Below are 20,894 nucleotides of genomic sequence, written 5' to 3'. Positions count from 1 at the left end.
CTGACAACAGGGAATATTCATGAGCAGGTGAATCCATGCCAGATGGCACGTTGGAGAATAAGAACATAATTTCGTACAACTTACATGACATACACCGTTTGCCAGATTTCTTTTTTCAATCGCATAATTTGGGACACTTACTTGAAATGTAGGTCCTTAAAGGTAAAGTGAGTTTCCACAATGCCTGTAGTTTTAACTCTCGTCCTGAGAACGTCCTGCTGAGTGGGAATGTAGCTGTTATGAGCTATCCTGTCCAAGTCGTTCAAGTAACTAGAGAAACAAATAAAAGGACATTTATTTCTGTATCTTAAACGTTTGCTGAACAAAGTCATTTGCATATTCTTTTTTTTTTAACTAAAGTTTGCTACCAGTTACTTGATGAACCCCACAAATAAATGTTAGTGCAGCTGTGTGCTGGTATATTTTATAATCATTCTCCCATATGTGTCAGGTATGGCATGCTTAGGAAATGTATTTCATTTAATAGTAACATTTGCTTTGGCTGATGCAAATAAAACTGGCTCCTCATCACTATGGTACCATCAACTACCGCTTTAGAACCCTTTTTGCAAGCTAAAATAAAAGCACCGCCATTTACACCAGGCTTTAATGCGCTGTGGAGAGAAGCTGCCCAATCGCAAGCACATAATGTTATCTTGCCTTTGTACAGGGGCTCCGGCCACAGTTTATGGCGTTCAAGGAGAGAGGTAGGGGAGTAGTATGACAGAACACTCAGCAGTGGTAAGGAGGAGCAAAGTCAGGTAAACAACGGTTGGGAAGAGGGCGAGGGATGGAAAAGATGCCCTGGAAGGCACTGGAAGGAAAAGAAGGAGGGGCCACGTGTACAGCTGTAGAGAATGCATCGCTGGAGTGAATTGCACTCGGTCACAGCGTCTAAAAGAGAGAGAAAGAGAGAGAGAGCAGAAGGTGGCATGTGTCTGAAGTTATTCACTGCACGTCAAAGCCTTGCCCCCAAAAGACAGGCAGCAAAGCTCTTCTACTTACTATTAGGCAATGGGTGGGTCAGACAGCTGCCGCGGGCAAAAGCTGCACTACAACAGATGCTATTGGACGGAGCAACTGTTTGCGAGAAATGCATTGAGAAAGCAAAAGGCGAGGCTCACCATTGCCACTAACACGATCCCTGCAGCACCCGTGGAGGGCTTAAGAATACAGACCACTGGAGGATAGAACGACGCCAACTGAGGCTTTCAAGCACACAAATGCTGCCTTTGGAAACACAGGCCTTCATTTCATTGGTTTGGAGGGGTTTGTTTTGTTTTTTTTTGTTTTATTACTTATATTGCGCACCAGACCCAGGGGTTACCGGGCACATTTTATAGGACAACTCAAAGCTTGGTTACAAGATCACATGGCAAATAAAGCAAACAGGAAACATATAAAGTAATAATATACAAAATATACAGGAATATACAACAGGCGAAAACGAGGATGCATGTATTTACAGTCCTAATCAGAAGGTGGTATGTGGGGTGGTATTGCGAGAGGGTCATGCAAACACAGGAAAACAGACCGTGAACGTTATGGGCAAAAGCAAGTCTTCAATCCTGTTCTCAGCCGTTTCGTCCCAATGTGCACATTTACTGATTATTGCTGGAAAAAAGCACCCTGTTATTTTGGTTTTAAAAACCAACAAGTGCAATGTAGATGTTTATTTGGTAAATCGCGCAATTTATGAATGCATTTGTTACTTGGCGTCCACTGTAGCACCAAAACAAGGGAACAGGGGTGTGAGGAGAAGAGCCATGCACTGCGCTTAAGCGAGACATCATGTAGCACCAAAACAAGGGAACAGGGGTGTGAGGAGAAGAGCCATGCACTGCGCTTAAGCGAGACATCATGTAGCACCAAAACAAGGGAACAGGGGTGCGAAGAGAAGAGCCATGCACTGCGCTTAAGCGAGACATCAGGACAGACATGAGAGCACCGGTTTAACAAGGTACCAGCGCGCATAACCAGCCTGTTTAATTTACGTCTTATAGATCTAGGAGGGAAGAAGCGGCCATTCCATACATCAAGCGGGAAGATGCTTTTGGGCCGATTGGGTTTCCACTAGTGCAGACAGAGCATGAATGCTGCATTTCCTATCAAGGGGAATATCCCACGCATACTGCCACTCGACGAACAGCCATTGAGGCGTGCCAACGCAGTGCCAGGCCCAGTACACGGAAATCTTCCCAAATAATCAGCAGAAAATAGACCACACTGAACCCAGCTCTGTTTGTGTGTGGGGCCATTAGGCCAAAACTGCAGTGTAAACAAAACGCAAAGCCACAAACCGGTGCTATTTCTATGCGCAAAAGCATTCTTAAGTCTAGGCATTCATTTTGGGCAAGGGGAAATGCGCCCTCCTCAGTGCTATTCCAGACCCCCTTTTGCCACATAATCTGCCCTGCAATGTACCTCCCAGCATGCACACTGTTCTTTCTTTTCATGGGTCAGCCAGTAAAAGCATATCTTTCTCACTGTCCCCATCTGGCTCCTTCACCTGAGCTTCCTGGACCATCTTCTGCAAGCAGTTTGTTCGCCAACCAGTTCTGTAGTTGGGCAGTTCACAAACCATCTCCATTACAATGCAATAATGCAACTTTTTTGTGCAAAACCTTTGGCTGCCGGGATTTTAGAGGGCTTAAATTCATATTGACAACTTGTTTGCCGAGCGGAACATATTTGGTGTCCATCTCCTACACCTGGATAAATTGCAACAATTTTGTCACTGTTATTCTAATATTATTTCTGAGGCAAATTTTACTATAATTGAGTCACTATTCTCACTTTTAAGGGTTATCCTCTTCTGTGCCGCCCCATATCGCAAAATAGGTATGTGAGGATTTTGTTCTCATCTAAGAAAATGTTGTACATTAGGTTGGAAATGTCAGTCAGCCTATTACCTATTACCCATTACCCTTTATCTTCCCTCAAATGAGAAATCTATTGAATTGCTATGCAAAACTAAGGCCACTCCATACTGCGATGACGCTGGCCCAGCCATTAAAGTTAATGACATTGTTCCCCCTTTGCTTCCATCCGTTAGCCAACTCGTCCATTTCTCCCTTGTTTCTGGCTATTTTCCAGACTCACTGAAGTTTGGACATGGTGCTCCTTTACTGAAGAAAGCTAATTTGGAGATCGATTATTTGGCCAATTACAGATCGGAATCATTGATTCAATTTCTCAGTAAAGTTATGACGCGAGTGGTTCCAGGATAAATGACCTTGGCTCCCTTTCAATCCAGGATTAGGTCAAGGTGTAGTATTGAGACCGCTAGACTGGATGATGTATGTGTAGGAGGATCTTGTGCACTGATCTTACTCGACCTGTCGGCCGGGTTTAACATGATTGAGCATGAAAAACATTGCCATTCCCTCAGCATGCATGTTTAAACGCTCGCACGTCTATAGACGTTGCTTCTGAGGTCCGTCAAGAATCAATTCTGGCTCCTCTGTTTAATTTGTATATGGAACGGTTGGAGAATTTGGTTTCTAAGCACAGAGTGGAAATACACAAGTATGCAGACAATGTCCTCTTGAAAGCATTTGATGGAAATAATGCCTTGTGGACACTGAAAGCTGGAAGTCTGTTAGGGAGAATTCTCATTCCAGTTCTTTTGCTGGACTTTTAATCCTAGAGAGAGTGATGCCTTTTTCACACTCTCTGTGTTTTGACCTGATTTGGATTATGTGTTTCCTCTGTTTTTGTAGTCTGACAAACTCCATAGGCAACTACTTTTTGAATAGCGACAGCACCTTCAATGCATCGTCACCGAGAAATCCTTTAGATTTCTCATTAGGTTTAAATACATTTTCTCGTGTGAACTACAGTTCCCAAAAAAGTAAAGTGAAATTGACTTTACTTAACCATTTCCCTTTGTAGGTTTAGAGACCCCATCTAATCTCGAGTGCTGGGAAGGTGGTGGGGGGGGGCGGGGTTACCTAGTAGCCCCTTATCCTACGTTCACATGTGCCATTTTTATATGTTCCCCTCACGACTTTAAATGGCTGGTGGCAGTGGTTTAATTTTCCCCATCATTGTGCTTTTCTACCGCAGGCTAAATCCTCAGCTGCAGTATAGCACACATGGGTGACCATTTTGTCAAAATGGGCCCGGTATTCTTTTTTTGCCATTTTTTGTATGCAAGGTCTTTCTTGGGTTTTACTCTGTGCGTCGATGCAGAGTTGAGCCCTTAGTTTGTTTTGCCTTTGGCAGGCTTCAGCCCTGAAGCCCGTCTCTGGCTCCAGTGTGTCTGGAAATGCAAGATGTGAGGAGGTTCCAGTAACTCCCTGTCCTTTGTCTCTAGGAATGCCTGAATGCAACCAGTTCTGATTGGCTGATTGACAGCCTAGGCTAGGCATGAATGGGAGAAACCTGCTTAAAAAGTGAGTGTTTCAGGACTAGGGTCAGAGTCGACCACTGGGAGAAACACCCGACGAAGAAACCACAAACGAAGCTTGCTGCATCCTCCTGGGCCTTTGAATTGCCCTATGAAGCCCTGCTGCTGTGCACAATCCGACAGAAAAGTTTCAGAAGGGACAGCTTCTTCCCTTGTGTTAGTGGGACTAACTAACCCTGCTGCAAGAACCGAGTGTTAGGGAGAGTTCTCAGAAATGTGCTAATTACCTTCACCTTAGAGACCCCCAACAACTTTGCTGGATTTTGAGGACTTTATTTTTTACCTGGAGAGTGGCAGACCCTTTTTTCCTACTCACTCATGTATTTTAATGTGATTTCTGAACTTTGTGTTTCTTTTGGGTATGGAGCCTGACAAACTCCATAGGCATCTTTTATATTGTGTCACGCAGCACCTTCAGTGCAGTGAATCCCTTCTCTGGAGCAGCGAAGTGAAATTGACTTTACTTTCATTTGTAACTTTCTAGACCCAGCACACACTATCTTACCATAGGGTGCTGGAGGGGGTTACCTAGTATCCCCTTTGTCTAGCTTCTCATGTAACATTTTTAACGTTACTCTTTCATCACTGAATGGCTGGTGGCAGTTGTTTACTTTTAACTACCGTGGTGCGCATTTACCGCGGGCTGCGTTCACAGTTGCAGTAAAGTACCCAAGGGTGCCATTTTGGTCCAAATGGCCCGGTCTTCTTTTTTCACCATTTCTTTGTGGAAAGGTCCTTCTTGAGATTTACTCTGCGCGCCAAACCCGGTTTGGTCCATTTGTTCGCTTTGCCTTTGGCAGGATTCACAAGTGAAGCCCACCTCTGGCTCCAGGGTGTCTGGGGTGGGCAGAAGTGAGGGAGGTGCCCGAAACTCCTTGTGCTTAGTCTCCTAGGAGACCCAAATGCACTCTGTAGTGTTTGGCCGGCTGACTTTCCGGCAAGGACAGCCACCCTGCTGGGTGACTGACAGCTAGGCTGAAATGAATGGGAGAGAACTGAATAAAAGGCAAGGCTTTTGGCTTGGAAGGCAGAGTCGAACACTGGACGAAGGAACTGAAGAAGAACTCGAAGAGGACACCTGCTGCAACTCCTGGACCGTTGGTTTGCCCGGTGAAGCTCTGCTGCTGTACTGAAACTCCAAATTTGTATCGACAGAAGCCCCTGCAAGGACGACTTCTCCCCTTGAGTTAGTGGGACCAATCAACTCCAAAGTACGCCACCTGAACATTCTCTCGGAGCTAGGTGCATTTCCACAGAGTTGCTGCTGGAAACCGAAACGCCAGGGAGAGGAACACCAGATTGTGTGCGTTGCTTTTAAGCTGGCCAAGAGCTCCAGGAAGATCCTCCGGACACCCAGGAAGCAGGACTAACCGAGCCTGAGCCCCCTCAACAGAGTGCAGAACCCCAGAAGCAAGGAAAGCCCATCTCAATAGCCAGGAACCGCGGTGTTGCCGTTTACGGTAGACGCAAGGAGCTGAAACGCCAAACAGCCACTTGTTTGAAGATTGCCGGTTGCGAATGGTGACCGTCCCATTGCAGTGCAGGAGTCCCCAGAAGTCCTCCCTCTTGTCCCCACGACTGAGGCCCAGGAACAGCAAGATCTACGGAGCTGCTCAGGAACAGAAGTCATCTGCTGCACTTTTTCTTCAATACAAAAAGGTACTGTAAAAGTCTGAGAGAACTTACCTCTTGCTATAGAGTTGCTTGCATCTTCTACTATTCACAAGTCTATTCAGCTTGTGGCCCTACATTGATTCTTCTTTTTCTACAAAGAGTTCTAAAACATTGTGCAAAGACTTTTCTTACATACCTGCAAAGAAGTACTTCAACTCAGATAGATGTTTGCCCATTACCTTTGGCTTAGCCTGTTCTATTGGAGGACTCTTATTGGGGGATCTGAAAGAATTTGCCTGCTTAAGAATATCTGTGGTCTCTTGAATGTTCTACAATCTTTTCCTTTGACTTACTCCTAAATGATTCTAAATGCAAAAGTGATATATTAATGTCCCCAGCACCCTAGCTAGTCAACTCAGAGTGTAGGTTGTGTCTGTGGGCCATCCCAAAAGGGTACTCACTGCTTTAGAGATAGGAGTGTGTATTTTGTGACGTAGATTTGAGTGCTACTGTTATATTGCTCCCTTATGAAGGCTTACTCTAACTGACTGATACATTAATAATTGTTTATTCAAGAAACCTTGTGTGTAAGAGTTTATTTGAATACTTGTCACTGAATCTCTGTGCAACTCACCTACAGCTCGCATTGACCCCTCTTGAGATACACCTGGCTGCTCAACACGCTACCAAAGCTGTGTAGTACAAGCTTATACCAAAGGTTGGGGTTTCCTATTACCTGCAGTCAGGGTTGTTGTATTGTTCCCAAAGGGTACTGCATACAATCTTGCCTAACACAGAGTGCCAGGGGTCAAGAAATCCAGTGCAACGTCTGAAATCCAGCCAGAAGCTCCAGGAGTCTCCTAAGGATACTGCAGAAGCAGGACGACCAGAGCGCAAGCCCCCTCAACCAGAGTGCAGGACCCAAGGAGTGAAGGAAGCCCAACCTGTATCTGAGATCCACGACGGTGCTGTTTACCAAGCGCTGAAACCGCAAAGTGCTGCTGAACCGAAAAGAGCCAGTAGCTGCTGCCGACACCCAAATTGCCACTGCAGGAGCCCTCCAGTCGTCCTCCCTCTTGTCCCTATGTCTGAGCCTCTGGAACCCAGGGTCTGCATCGCTGCAACAGGACAGAATCCAGCTGTACCACTCTTCTTCAGACCAGAGGTACTGTATAGACTTGGGGTACTTACCTCAGCGTCTTTGAGCTGTGCTTTTCTCAGTTGAGACTTGCAGTGGCTTAAGAGTTAATTCCAACTCTGCTTTTTACAGGCTTAACGGCTTGTGACCCTACAAGTGATTTTTCTACAAACTCTCCAACTCTGTGCAAGACTTTAATTCTAAGAAGTGCCTCAGCGCCAGACTGTTTCAAGTGACTTTGGCTGTCTTGGCTCCCTACATACTCTTCTAGCCCACTGACTTTAATATTGTTTGTCCCTCATAGGTGGCAACTTGTTTTAGACAGTTATTGCTGGGGAAGGCTTGTCTAGATTTCAATGGAAGTTTTAGTTGTCCTCACATATACTGAGAACCTGGTTAACCTTTTTCTTCCTCTAACTTTTCCTTTCTACAACCTCAGAATCCAAAAAGCATAACTAGTGTGATATATAAATGTCATTACTGTCCTTATGAAATCACCTCAGGGTGTAGGAATTGTGTAAGAATCATATCCAAAGATTATCCACTAACTGGTTTGATTCTGAAACGTATATTTACAGTGTTACATATCTTGCCCTTTTTAAAGAACACTTATTTAAAAATGTATGTTAAATAAATAGCTAAAACCTTGAGTATAAGTGTTACTTGGTTACTTGTATTTACATACGTCATTGCTACAGCTCACATTTACCCCTCTTGAGATAGGCCTGGCTGCGCAGTCACACTACCAACTGGTGTAGTACAGACGAATACCAAAAGGTGGATTACCAAATAGTAAGCAGTTAAGTGTTGTGTAGTCCCAGGTATTTCTTCAAACTGAATCAGCCTAGAACAGGCATGTTCTCCCCCCACGTTAACTGTTTGCAATTGGTTTAGAAACGTTCAGGTTCCTGGTTTTTGCATTGAGCTCTTCCCTTTGGCCAGATCGCTTGCCTTTACACTAGATGCCAGGCTGACCACAGTGCCCCCAACGCCTTGGCCAAAGCTGCACAGTATCATGTATGGTCCACGGGCTCTTTAAACATGCACATTTTGGTTTAGTCTGTGGGTTTGCCCGGCATTCATTTTGGTAACTTTCTTTTGATTGGACTTCCCCATTCCTTCCTTTTCTCCTTTGAAAGCTGCAGCAAGTAAGTTTGATCATATCACCCCTGTTTTAATGGCACTTCAGTGGCTGCCTCAATAGGAATATTATTTGTAAACGGCTGTGCATTGTGTATAAACGCACTATATTCGGAGAACCTCTGACAGATGTAGAAAAGTACTTGCAGCCTGGCTCTGGAACGCATTCTTTTGATCTACTTGTATCATTGTCCGGTTCAGGACTTTGTTTACAGTGTATGCCGTTTTATCATGTATGATTGACGTACAGCGCTCTGATGACTTGGCCTTGTTAGGGCTTAAGAAGAATTGTTAATAAGTAATAATTTAGGGAATGGGCTTTTTACAAAAACATTGCATTTATGGTGGGCTAACATGTTCAACAGTTCAGGAAGCAGTAATTTCTCACCCATGGCCTACCATGCCAAAATGGCATGCATTTCAAGCACACTCGTCCCTCACACAATCGAATGCACATCAAATAGCAATTTGGATAATTTCGAAAGGTTTAGTGAGAAAGCTGAACTGAAGGACAGTCCTACTTTAATTTTCTTGCTTCAAAATACATGAGTGAGCCCATTTTGACATAACCCAGATGTGTCCGGGTACTATTTAGGTTGATCAAGAAAATTGAATCCAGCGAGAGTCCAAGTACAGTTGGGTAAGTAATTGTGTTGGGGTATGTTCCTTTCGAGCAAAACAAATAAATGCATTTAAAAATTAAAAAAGGTAGGCTCAAAAATGAATTTAATGTGAACAAGACACATTTATATCAACACATTTTAGGCAGTGTGATAAATTAGACGCATTTTAAAGGATCGAACAGCGCAATTACCACTTTCAGGGTATGTATGAATACAATGGACTGCACCGTCCTGAAAGATATCGGTACAGGGCGTAGTTTTTGAAGTTTAGTGTGCCAGGAACGAGCAGACGCAATGTTGCTAGGAGGAAAGCAGATGCAGTCTGCTCACCACTTTCTACACTAGTGCCTCTGGATGTCAATCCACGTGAATATGGCATGAAGCAGCTGCAAATCTCGCTCATTCCTTTCCCTTTCCTGATGGACACTCCTATGGAGTCGCAGTGTGGGGGTCTAGCCCCTTCATGGAGCACACATGTGTAAACTACTTCCTCACATACACAGATCTTCAGATAGACACCGAGATCTAATGCTTTAGAAACGCACCACCCACCGCTCTCCTTGCAGGGACTTATCCAGATGCCACATGAGAGAGGCAGCTCTTTGGCTCCATCAGCTATGCTTGTCAAGGTACGGGCCAGAGGCCAGTATAAGGGTGCGATTTGGGAAATAGTTGTGAGCAAAATGATGCCCCAACTTGAAGTCCTGATATCTATCACAAACTATCACCACTATAAATTCATACAGTCTTACCAATTCTTTGTTCTATTTCACTCGGTCTACAGGAGCACGCATTATGTCTCTGAACGTTTTCATAAGGCCGGATGAGGCAAAGCTCGGCACGCAATGGGTTGCCCAAGCTTCAATGGACCCAGTGGTCCCTTAATCGCTCATCCATTTTTCTATTAATTATCTTCTGGGCGGGCGCAGGGAGGGGCAGGTGGGGACAGGGGGGTTACGGAGCAGGTCTAATTTCACAAGACATTTGACCTACTTTACTTTAAGCTCAGTTAGGATCTAAAATGTTGCCAGCTTTAAAAGGGCACAAAACAGGAATTCTGCCGATGTATTTGTAGTAGAATCCCAACGTGCTACCCAAGTCCCAACAAAAGGCACGTCTAAGGTAGTGTGCATCTAACACCCAAGGAGGGTCAGTGTGGTTTGGGGGATGTGGTGAGACGTTTTTCTCCATTACGGCCAACCCACAAGTACATATGCCAAACACTAACATTCCTCAATATAGCCCTTAATGTCAATTCTTCCTTCCAAACTAAGGCAGCGTTGGAATGAGCCAATGTAATCTTACTCAAAGTGATGCATGGGTAAAGAGAACATGAATGGGCTCTGCTGGGAGTCTTGTGATTGCAGATCTCCAGAAGCGAGTGATTAACTTGCAGAGCGGTCTTACCAAACTACAACTCAACAATGACATTTAGTCAAGCTGTACCAGGTCACCTGGCTGCTTGGGTCTTGGACCTGGCAACAGACCACCATCTTTGGAACAATTACTTTGGGAATAAAGATGGGAAAGCGGACTAGTGAAATGGACAATTGTACAATCCCTGTGCTCGATAGGGATGAGTCTGGCCTCAGGAGGTAGAGAGGACATTGCAAGCTGCACCCCCTGGAGCGTAGGGAATGGCTAAACATTGGAGAGTAGAACTAGGGATTGTGCGATACGGTCAAATGTTCTGCATGAGAAAGTCTGCAGGAGTGGATTTCACACAAATATGAAGCAGCCAGATGGACCAGGGACGAGAAGAGACCGCAGAAATATGGGCAAGAACGACTGCAGACAGCTGTAGTGGGCGAATTAAGAGGTTTGGAAAAGGATACTAGGTAAAGAGAAACTGCAGTGGCTGTATCTGGACTGAGCCCACTAAAAACAGGAAAAGGGCCATCTTATTTACTCGACTATGGAATGAAAGGCAGAATAGGGCTGTGGTCTCTTCTAGGTCTGCACTACACCCATTTGGCAAATACGAGAAGACAGGGTCTACAGAATCTATAAAACTACCCTGATAAGATAGTGTCCCAAATACTGCAATCAGCAGGAGGATATCGGGGTGCAGAGTAAAGCCGCCCACCCCACTTTACCAGTGAGAATTGGTTGCCTTTCAGAGGCTTGAATAAAAAAAAGAAAGCACTGGCACATAACCAAGGAGCTGAGCCACAATAACAAAAAGGTAAGGTGCCCATTATCCGCAACAATGACAGCTGTGGCATCAGCCAAAGCTGCAGTAATGAACAAGAGCCGAGGCGCAGATGGCATTGCAACCTGCTAAACTTCCCAACTCATCGTCTGGCCACACCTGCATTTGCCTTCAGATAAAATCTCAATGTCAAAGGACTTGCAGCCACTTCTGTCCTTCCCTAAATGCCCAATTCCCAACCCTGATCACCAGTCCTCTTTGAAATGCTAAGGGTGGGGGAAAACTCCTCCACCAAGGGGAAAAGCTCTGCCTAGAAAGTCTAGGGTTAGCGGGCAAGGCCATGTGCGAAGGACATATTCCGCCCCCTGTGCGCATGCACCCCTGTAGAATCAATGGCATCCACAGAAGGGTCGAGACTGAAGCATCAGCCATGATCCTCTGGAAGGTGGGGTTTATCCATGGGTAAATACACATCCTTGGTCTTCCTTTGAGATCAGAGGCACAGATAGACAAAGTCGTGTCACGGACCAGTAGATCCCACTCCTCTCCCTCCGCAATTCCACCGTCTCAGAGATGCTGGTCTTTGCAGTGAAGCAGAGGGGGCAATCTCACCGCGAGGATATTTACTCTGCACCAGAGCTAGTGCTGGAGATGAGGAAACATCACAACCTCTTTGCATACTAAGGGGTTAATACTGCTATCCGTTTACAATGGGCATTTCTGAAAACCCTAGGTCATAACGAGGCTGCACCATTACGCGTTTCCTTGCTCTCAAGGGGAGGCCGTACGTCATATGCGATCGACTGGTGAGGTCACCTGTGGTGCATTCCCCCGAGGCGCTTGTGGGTTATGGATGCAAATCTGCTCTATGCTCGACCCTACCACCTGCCTGCTTTTGTCTTGAAACCGGTCATGGTTCAGGACCCATTGATCCAACATCCTTTGCTTCAATGGATTCTCCCCCGTAGAGATACTGATTACATTAGTGATGCGCCTCTATAGATTGCCTAATGTCGTTTCATGTTGCCCCCGCTCCCCCCCATGTTTTGCTTGGAAACCTTAACTAATGGGTGGGCTGCGGTTATCCAAACAAGTATTGTATAATATTTTCCTCAACTGCCGTAGAAAACTGTTTGCTGCCTCACTTACTCATCAACGCCTTTTCCATACATCTCTAGTGGATTCAGATCTTTTTGTACTTTGACACGGTAAAAAGGCCCAAATTCTCTCAATACTGACTTTTTGCATCACAGGGCGTACAATATGCACTTGGTCTTAAAATGAGAACCACACAGTGTTAAAAGGAAAGCACAGGTGTTTCCAGTTAGGCACTGAACACTACTGGTTTCTACTTACTAGGCTGCAGAATCGTTTAGCTGGTACTCTCTGGATCTGTTGAAACAGGCTTGCACGCCACCATCTTTCCACAAGCGCTTGATAACTCCTGCCAATTCTGCAGTCATAAATCCTTCCTCCGCCGATCCAGCCAGCACAAAAAGCTGACGAGCATCATCCTGCAGGCAAAGGTGTAAACAAACCAGCATTTATGCAGGAAACAGAAAACAAGCTTGCATCTAGGCATTAATGCAACCCTGAACATCGGCCACAGACTGCTTTTAAAACGCTTACAACGCCCTCTTCTAATAGGGCTTGAGGGCAGGAAGGAAAGCTACAGTTACCAACACAGCAAGCACGCTAGCTGGCATGACAAGCGTGCCTGCACACACTGAAAGAAGGGAGTGCATTGGCAATGGCCCAGCCATCAAGAAAAGAGATGGAGTGCACCATGCAGAAAGCAAAGCACATAGAATTGCAAACGTACTACTCACAGACTTGTGCTCTGTAAAAAGGGACTTTACTAGAGAACTGCTGCAGAAAAAGCATTTCAATCTGCGCATCTTGCCTAGTCTCCATTAAGGGTCCCCTTATCTGGAGGCGTGGAGCGGAGCAGAGGAAAGACGGCCCTTTCCTGTCCGAGTTGGAGTACCCTGGTTCCCCTGCTACGAATGCCCTTCATAAATTGGCACATGGATATTTGACCTGGAAGCAGAAACCCAAACTACACATGGACACATATTACCAAGCACAGATGATGCAGTGTTAATCTCTTAAACTTCAATGGCCATCCAGAGGCAACTTAATAACCACCCTCCTTTTGCTGTTCACCGCAAATCCAAAGGGGCCATTTGAACGAGAGTGTAGGAGTAATCCTCTGCTCCACTTGTGGGCTAAATGCATGTGAGGAAGTGCTAGGCAAGAAGGATTTCTCTTGTTCAAATAATTGGAAACCAGGAATAATTGGGATTATACTTTCATTGAGCTATCTATATCTTGCCTGGCAAAGAACAGTATGTGCTAACTTTACTTTTTTTATTTTGAACAGTCATGAAATTCCATTCCTAATATTTTAAGTTGTTACATAATGCATAATTACAGTATTGCTACAGTAAAACACTGCATTGTATCCATGCTGTACAGGTTAGGTTAGTCTATCTAAATCTCAGTGTCAACTACATTTAATTTAGTTTGAGAAGATGCATCATATTGCAGACCCAACCGTTTTGAATATGTACATGATCACGTGGCCAAATGCTTTTGAAGGCAAACCTGGTTCTGTGACCTGCTGGTTGCATTCATAAGTGCAACGGTGCTCAACCCATGAGCTGATCCCATACTCCCCGACATTCTATCTTAGTGATATTTTATTTGTATCGCGCTCATAAACAAGTGTTTCAGAGCGCAACGGAGCAAGGGAGGGGAAACATGGGAGGACAAAACAATGATCTTACTAGGCCCAGTGAAAATGAAAACGTGCAAGTGCAGGGGAGTGGGAAAGTGCAGGGGGGAGGGGGGGGAAGTGGAAAGTGCTAAGCAAAGGATGAAACAACAACAACTGGTAGTGCAGCCAGCACGGTGGCAAGTGCAAGGTTAACACGCAGACAAGAGTTGAGTGCAGGTAAGGGGACTATAGGGTCCCCTTGGACTTAGGTATCCCCCAAGGCTCTGTACTTGTCCTTTTTCTTTTCTCACTTTTTTCTTTTCTCACTTTACACTTCCCTTGTTGCCCCCATCATCTCTTCCTTCGGTATATCTCACCATTTCTATGCTGATGACACCCAGCTCTTTCTCTCTTTTTCGTCTTTCACTCCTGACATCCACCTTAATCTTTCTTCCTGACTTACTGCCATCAGAATCTAGAAATCATCCCACTTTCTCTCCCTCAACATTGATAAGACTGAAGTCTTATTCTTTCCCTCTACCTCCCATCCCCTCCATTTATTCTCTTTCCCCCTTCTAACATATCCATCTCTGAATATGCTTGCAATCTAGGCCTCCACCTCAACTCCTCCCTCTCCTTCTCCCACCATATTTCTCTTACCTCCCACGCCTGTTGCTACCACCTCTTCAATGTTTGTAAAATTCGTTCCTCCCTCACCTTCCATGCCACTAAACTCTTAATCTCTTCTCTCGTCTTTTCTACTGTTCTACTCTCCTCTATGGCCTCCCTGCCCCTCATCTTGCTCCCCTCAAATCCCATCATCACTCTGCTATCCGTACCCTCCGTTTTCTCTCTTCTCATGATTCCATTTCTTCCTCGCTCTCTGTTCTTGGCTGGCTTCCATTCTACTGTCAACTTAAATTTTACTTCCTTTGTCTAGTCTTTAAATCTCTTCATGATCTTGCCCCCCCCCCACCTTTCCTCTCTCCTCTCATTCTATGCTCCCTCTAGCCCCCTCCAAACTGCTGATCTCTTCCTACTGTTCCCCCGCCTCCCTGTGCCCTTTTTCGTTTCCGATCATTTCAGCTCCTTGCCCCCCTACATTGGAATTCTCTACCTGCTCCATTTCCTCATACCCCTCCTTCCGTTCTTGATATCTCATCTTCTCCATCCCCGTCCTGTTAACCTCATTACTTCCCTCTTACTCTCCCCTCTGATCTGCTTTTCTTTACAGTCCTAGGCAAATTGTTCTACTTATTGTTTTTGATGGTTTGTCTCATGTTTACAATTATGCTTCCATTTTATTCTAATGTATTCTTGTTGTTGCTATGTAAAGTGCTTTGGCTTAAAGCACTCTATACATTTCATAAAAAAATAAAACAGATACAGACCCAAGTGCAAGGGTTGCAAGGAGGCAGTGCGAATGAGTGGATGGGTCGGCAGCGACCTGGGCCTGAGGTCAGAGGGTAGCCTGGTGCAGGTTACCGAGGAAGATAAATCAGTAGGGGAGAGGAAGAGAGAACGCAGAAGCAAAGAGGAAGGTCTTGAGGTGCTTCCGAAACCAGAGGTGGTTCCTCAAGTTTTAGAGTGGCAGGGACTCTGTTCCAGAGGGAGGCCCCAGCTGAGGAAAGAGCTATCCCCAACTTGTTGCTTGGAGAAGCGACTGACTCTGAGGGAGTTGAAGGAGTGAAGAGCTTGAGTGGGAAGGTATTTACGGAGTGAGAGTTGAAGATATTTTGGACCCAGGCCCCAGAAAGCCTTGTGGACAATGCAAATGATCTTGAATTTAATCGTTACAGCCACTGGGAGCCAATGAAGAGATTTCAGGGCAGGAGAGATACAATCCCAGGGCTTGAGGCCAAGGACAAGTCTGGCAGTCCTGTTCTGGATGAGTTGCAGAGGGCAGAGAATAGAAGCAGGCAGATTTAGAAAGAGGCTGTTGCAATAGTCAAGCCTAGAGAGAACCAGAGCTCGAGAGACAGTAAGCTTCTGGGGGAAGGAGAGGAAGGGAAGAATACCTCTGAGGAGGTGCAGTTGGTAGTTTGACTTCTTGGAAACTTCAGAGATGTGAGGAGAGAAGGAGAGTGTGGAGTCGAAGATGACCCGAGGTTCTTAGCCTCACAGGTGGGGGCAGGAAGAGGGCCAAGGGAGGCCAGCCAGAGAGTGGCAGGAAAGGAGGGTGCAGGTGTGCCGATGAGGAGAATCTCAGTCTTGCTGATGTTAAGGCAGAGATCATTGGCGGCACACCATTTCTGGATAGCGGACAGTCAGAGATGAGAGAAGGTGGCGGAGGGAAGCCTGAAGACAAGCGTCATCCGCATAGCGCTGAAAGTTGGAGCAGAGCGCAGCACTGCAGTGGGCAAGAGGTGCCAGGTATTGGTTGAAAAGCCAGGGAGAGAGGTTAGACCCCTGGGGAACACCACAGGTAGAGAGGAAGATAGATGATAGGAAGGTCCCAAGTTGGACCTGGCAGGGTCGATCAGAGAGGAAAGAGGTCAGCCAAGCCAGGACCTGATCGGTGATACCCAGGTTGTCACGAAGACGGTTGAGCAGGATGGCATGGTTGACCGTATCAAAGGCAGATGAGGGATCGAGTAGGATGAGGACAGAAGGGATGTTAGAGTCAAGGTTGGAGAGCAGGTCTTCACAGATGTTCAGGAGAGCAGTTTCCGTGCTTCTGACAGCTCTAAAACCTGACTGATGGTCATGCAGACAACCAACAGAATCGGTGTGACTATTAAGCTGGGAGATGGCCAGCTTTCCAGGAGTTTGCCCAGGAAAGGAGTGATGGAGATCGGGCGGTAGTTAGCCAGGCATGAGGGGTCGGCAGTGGGTTTCTTGAGAAGAGGGTGCACAAGTGAGGCTCCAGAGGCGAAGGAGAGGCTTCAGAAGTCGGCCAGAGCAGGAGCAAGGGTGTCAATGTGGTCCTTGATGGTTTTAGATGAACAGGGAGGAACCTGTTTTGACGAGAGACTTTCATAGATCAGACTTGTCTTGAAACCTTGTTGGGGGAGAAAAGAGGAAAAGAGAAGGTGGAAGGTGGCAGATGTAGGAGGACCAGAGGTAGAGGAGAGAGAAAGGGGAAGAGGAGGAGAGGACGAGAGTGTGGACAGGATGTCCTGTGTTTGTTAAATGAAATGAAGGTAAGGGCCGTGCAAAAGGCCTGGGAGGCGATAGAGGTGGAGACTGCAGCAGGATTGGCCAGCTCCTGGCAAATTTTAAAATGTTCAGCCGTGTTAGAGGCCGCAGAGACGTGGAGTCTCTTCTTATATCAAACAAGGAGCCGGTAATGCCTTTGGAGACGGTCAGTTTGTCAGAGGATGTGCAAGAAGCCTGCCATTTCCTCTCAGCCACCCTACATATGTGTTTAAGGGTTGCTAGGTTGAAGTCGTACCAAGAGTTGTACTTGTCTTTGGGCTTCAAGCGGATCCTCATGACAGGGGCAAGAGCATCCAGAGTATCAGAGATAGGAGAGTAGAGCATGGAAAGGGCTGAGTCAGGATGTGAGTCAGCCGGAGGCGGGGGAGAGAAAGTGGCGACGAAAGCACACGCTTCATGGGTCGGATGACCGAGAAGGTAGGTGGCAGTGTTGGAGAAGGCAACCCCCTGACGGGGGGGGGGGAGAAAGAGAGAGAGAGAAAGAGAGAGAAAGAGAGAAAGAGAGAAAGAGAGAGAGGGAGAGAGAGAGAAAGAGAGAGAGAGAGAGAGAGAGAGAAAGAGAGAGAAAGAGAAAGAGAGAAAGAGAGAAAGAGAGAGAGAGAAAGAGAGAGAGAGAGAGAGAAAGAGAGAAAGAGAGAAAGAGAGAAAGAGAGAAAGAGAGAAAGAGAGAAAGAGAGAAAGAGAGAAAGAGAGAAAGAGAGAAAGAGAGAGAGAGAGAGAGAGAGAATCCAGATGGATATTGAAGAGCCTGCAGACAAGGCATTCAAAAGAGGAGTAGGTCTGCATAGGAATGACAGAAGCAGGAATCCACTCAGGGAAGATCAGGGCTACACCCCCTGCGGACCGGGTGGATCTGGCTGCGGAGAGGATCTTGTAGCTGTGAGGGAGGAGAGTGTCAAAACTCGTGACAGAGCTGGCAGTGAACCATGTCTCGGTGAGACCGAGGACATCGAGGTCAAGTTTTTCAAGGAGGTGACAAATGTCAGACAAGTGTTTGACGGCTGAGCGGGAGTTGAGAGTGGTAATATGGAGAAGGTTTCCATCCTTGAAGGACTTCCGGGGAAGGGTACAGATCTGAGGTATGCCCGCAGAAGTGTGGAAGGAGGTGTAGATAGAGCCTGAAGGGGCAGGAGAGGAAGAAGGAGAGGGCAAGGTAGCCAATGAGGAGGCAGAGGGGGGAGGCACGGGCGCCGAAGGTAGAGAAGGGACTGCAGGAGAAGAGTGGAAATTGTTGAGGTGCGGGAAGCGTCTATCAAAGAGGAGAAGGTTGGCCTGAGGGCCTTGGGCCAAGACAGTGCCATTCAGGTAGACATTAATGATGACCTTAGAGGAGTCGAAGGGGGCCAGGAGGACCTCCCAGCTGGTGCCACCTAGGAACCGCAGAGGATGTCAGTGAGGGTCTGTCTGGAGGAAGTGCTAGTATAAGTGTCAGCGATAGGGAGACCAGGGTTAGAGACCAAGATATCCCTTTTGAACTTTTTCCTGCCAGACTTAGTGAGCAGGGAAGGATAGTCAATGGAGAACCATTTGGAGACGATAGGAGAAACAGAGTGCCATGGGCGATTTAGAGAGAGGGTGGGGTGATAAGCAGGGGGGTGAGGATCCAGAAAGGTACAGCAAGGCAGAGTAGCACAATGCAGTCACTGGGCAACAGGTACAAGATAAAAAGCATGCTATACAACCACGAGGGCACACCTGAAATACTAATTGGAACAGTGGGTGGGAACACAACTAAGTTCAAATTGGAACAGTGAGTGGGAAAACTACAATCGCAGGATGAAAAAGATGGAGAGAAGGAGGGAGAACTCAAAGGGGATAGAAACATGTCCAGATGGAGCAAACAAACTCATTTTTATAGAAGTGATACAGTTATGGTAGTCCAGGTTCCACTGTGGAAAGTGGGAGCAGCATCCTGTATGCTCCAGGTGAGGGGGTCAAGCAGTCACCAGTCAGCATACCGGCAGTGGACAGGAAGTACACTGGGGCCTTAGGAAGCAGGCCAAAGGGGGCCGGCTAAACCTGCTAGTCCCCAGTTGGCCAATATGTTGGGCCTGCTGCCAATGATCAGCCAGGAGATAGGTGGAGGCCCAGGGAGGCAGCCTCTAAAATAAAGGTATGGCGGCAGCCATGTTGAAGTTGCTGCGAGGCTAACAAAAAGAAAGGCATGCAGGGCACACACCCGCAAGTTCGGCCCGCACACGTGGCCAAAGAGGATACTGGCAATGGAATGCAAAATGAAGTGCAATGCCATAGGTGCGACGAAGTCACGCTGTGCAAACAAGTGAAATGCCAAATAAATTCTCATCACACTGTTGCTTTATACCAGCTCCCCTGAAAGTGAAATGGCTGCAAAAGTACAATATCCCACCTAGTTTTCCCAGTTCTCTGCCTGCTACGTCATCAACTATACTTATTCTCTCACTTTATTTCCTTACATGATACATACACAAAGCCAACTAGATGTTTAAGCAAAGTAGTTATCAATAGTTCCATCCAGTCTGTATATCTACAGAGCTACTGCCAATACCATACAATGTAATTAGTCTCCAGAGCTTGCTTTGCTATACGATTATGATTGCATTATTTATTAACAACTAAGGGAGGGAGCTGGCCAAACTGTTCTCAGAACCCATAACGATTTGTCCATTCATGCTGCTAATCGGCACTCTACCAGAGTTAGCAAAGTCTTTTCACCCACTCACAGTCTAGTCGATTTTATGAAAGGCGAGTGCCACGTGCAGGGGATGTTGGAAAAACATTTACATTGTTCGCAGTAAATGTCAAATAAAAGTTTCACTGTGCATGGCTGACCTCTGTGTGTCCATAGTATGCCAAACAAAGTGGGCTTGTGGTGACATGCACCATCTTGCAGAAATTACATTAACATCTTATGTCAGTTACCATGGGTTGAGTGCCTTTCTCTTAAGTCAAGTAGATAAACTAAGCTATTTGACCATCAACAAATTTGCAAGGCCTAACTCATCTCAGTAATGTCTTAATTCAGCGGTACACAGAGCTGCTGTATTGTTGCTCATTGTATGCCATGGGTATAAATAACTTCTGGTAACATGAAAAAATATTAGTGCAGCATTGCTAATCAAATGAGTTTTGCTGATCAAAAACATTTTAACTAGCAGACTTAATTTTTGAAAACCAATTTATGCCTTGCAATGAGTGTAAAGAAAAGACCAAAGATTAACACAGAGAAATCCTACACAATGGCTGACACTCACAGAAGGTGTGGAAACTAAACCTGGCGTGAAGAGTCCAAATGAATACTTTTAATCACTCCGTTTATCTTGGCATCCAATAAGAATGGATCCTGGATTACACAATGCATTAAAAGGAGTACGGCAACAATACACTTTGCTAAAAGCTTTGGTGGCCAAGACATTTCTGCATGTATTAAAACCGACAGCTCAGGCTACCAACCTAGCCTGGTACATGGCAGAATTGTGGGTGCATACAAGCTTAATCAACTGTCTGGATTACCAGGAGGCGCACCCACCATTCCCGTAATAATGGAAGTGGGAATTATAAGGGGCGAATGGGAGAAACCCAGAACTGACCTAGTTGGCAATAAAGTTCCAAGTCATCTGGCTGCAAGGGGGCGGGGGAGGGACATTACTGGATGTCATCTATTTAACAGGTGGTACTACGTGGACCTGATACTAAAGGGAGATGCAGATCACCTCAAATGTAAATTTTGCCACATGAGCCGATCCCTCCCTTATAGGCAGACTAGGCAGGGAAAGGTCTAGAATGAAGGTACCATGGCATCCTTATTAGCAAAACACAGGATCCCAGCTGCACGAAACTGCAGCTCCTAAAATCAGTTTATGCCTGGACAGGAAACTTACATAGACTTCGAACCAAACCAGAAAGAAATTTCACCACAGGTTAGAAATCCACCCTAATCAAACTTGATGTTCAAGTGG

The 20,894-nt window shown here is 46.0% G+C and overlaps 1 protein-coding gene across 1 annotated transcript in view; it reads right to left on the bottom strand.

Moving 5' to 3' along the window:
• LOC138513169 (guanine nucleotide-binding protein G(i) subunit alpha-1) overlaps nucleotides 1–20,894 on the bottom strand; it is a 340,588-nt gene that overhangs the window by 115,368 nt on the left and 204,326 nt on the right. The window contains exons 4-5 of the mRNA XM_069627798.1: nucleotides 12,435–12,592; nucleotides 142–270 (exon numbers count right to left, since the gene is read on the bottom strand). Coding sequence (XP_069483899.1) covers nucleotides 142–270; nucleotides 12,435–12,592 — 287 coding nt within the window. The remainder of the gene's footprint in view (nucleotides 1–141; nucleotides 271–12,434; nucleotides 12,593–20,894) is intronic.

This window comes from Ambystoma mexicanum, chromosome 12, assembly GCF_040938575.1.
Source record: "Ambystoma mexicanum isolate Mex_15411 chromosome 12, UKY_AmexF1_1, whole genome shotgun sequence".
NCBI classification, from domain to species: Eukaryota; Metazoa; Chordata; class Amphibia; order Caudata; family Ambystomatidae; genus Ambystoma; species Ambystoma mexicanum.
Note: the sequence above shows the minus strand (reverse complement) of the source record. Positions and strands in the feature narration are given on the sequence as shown.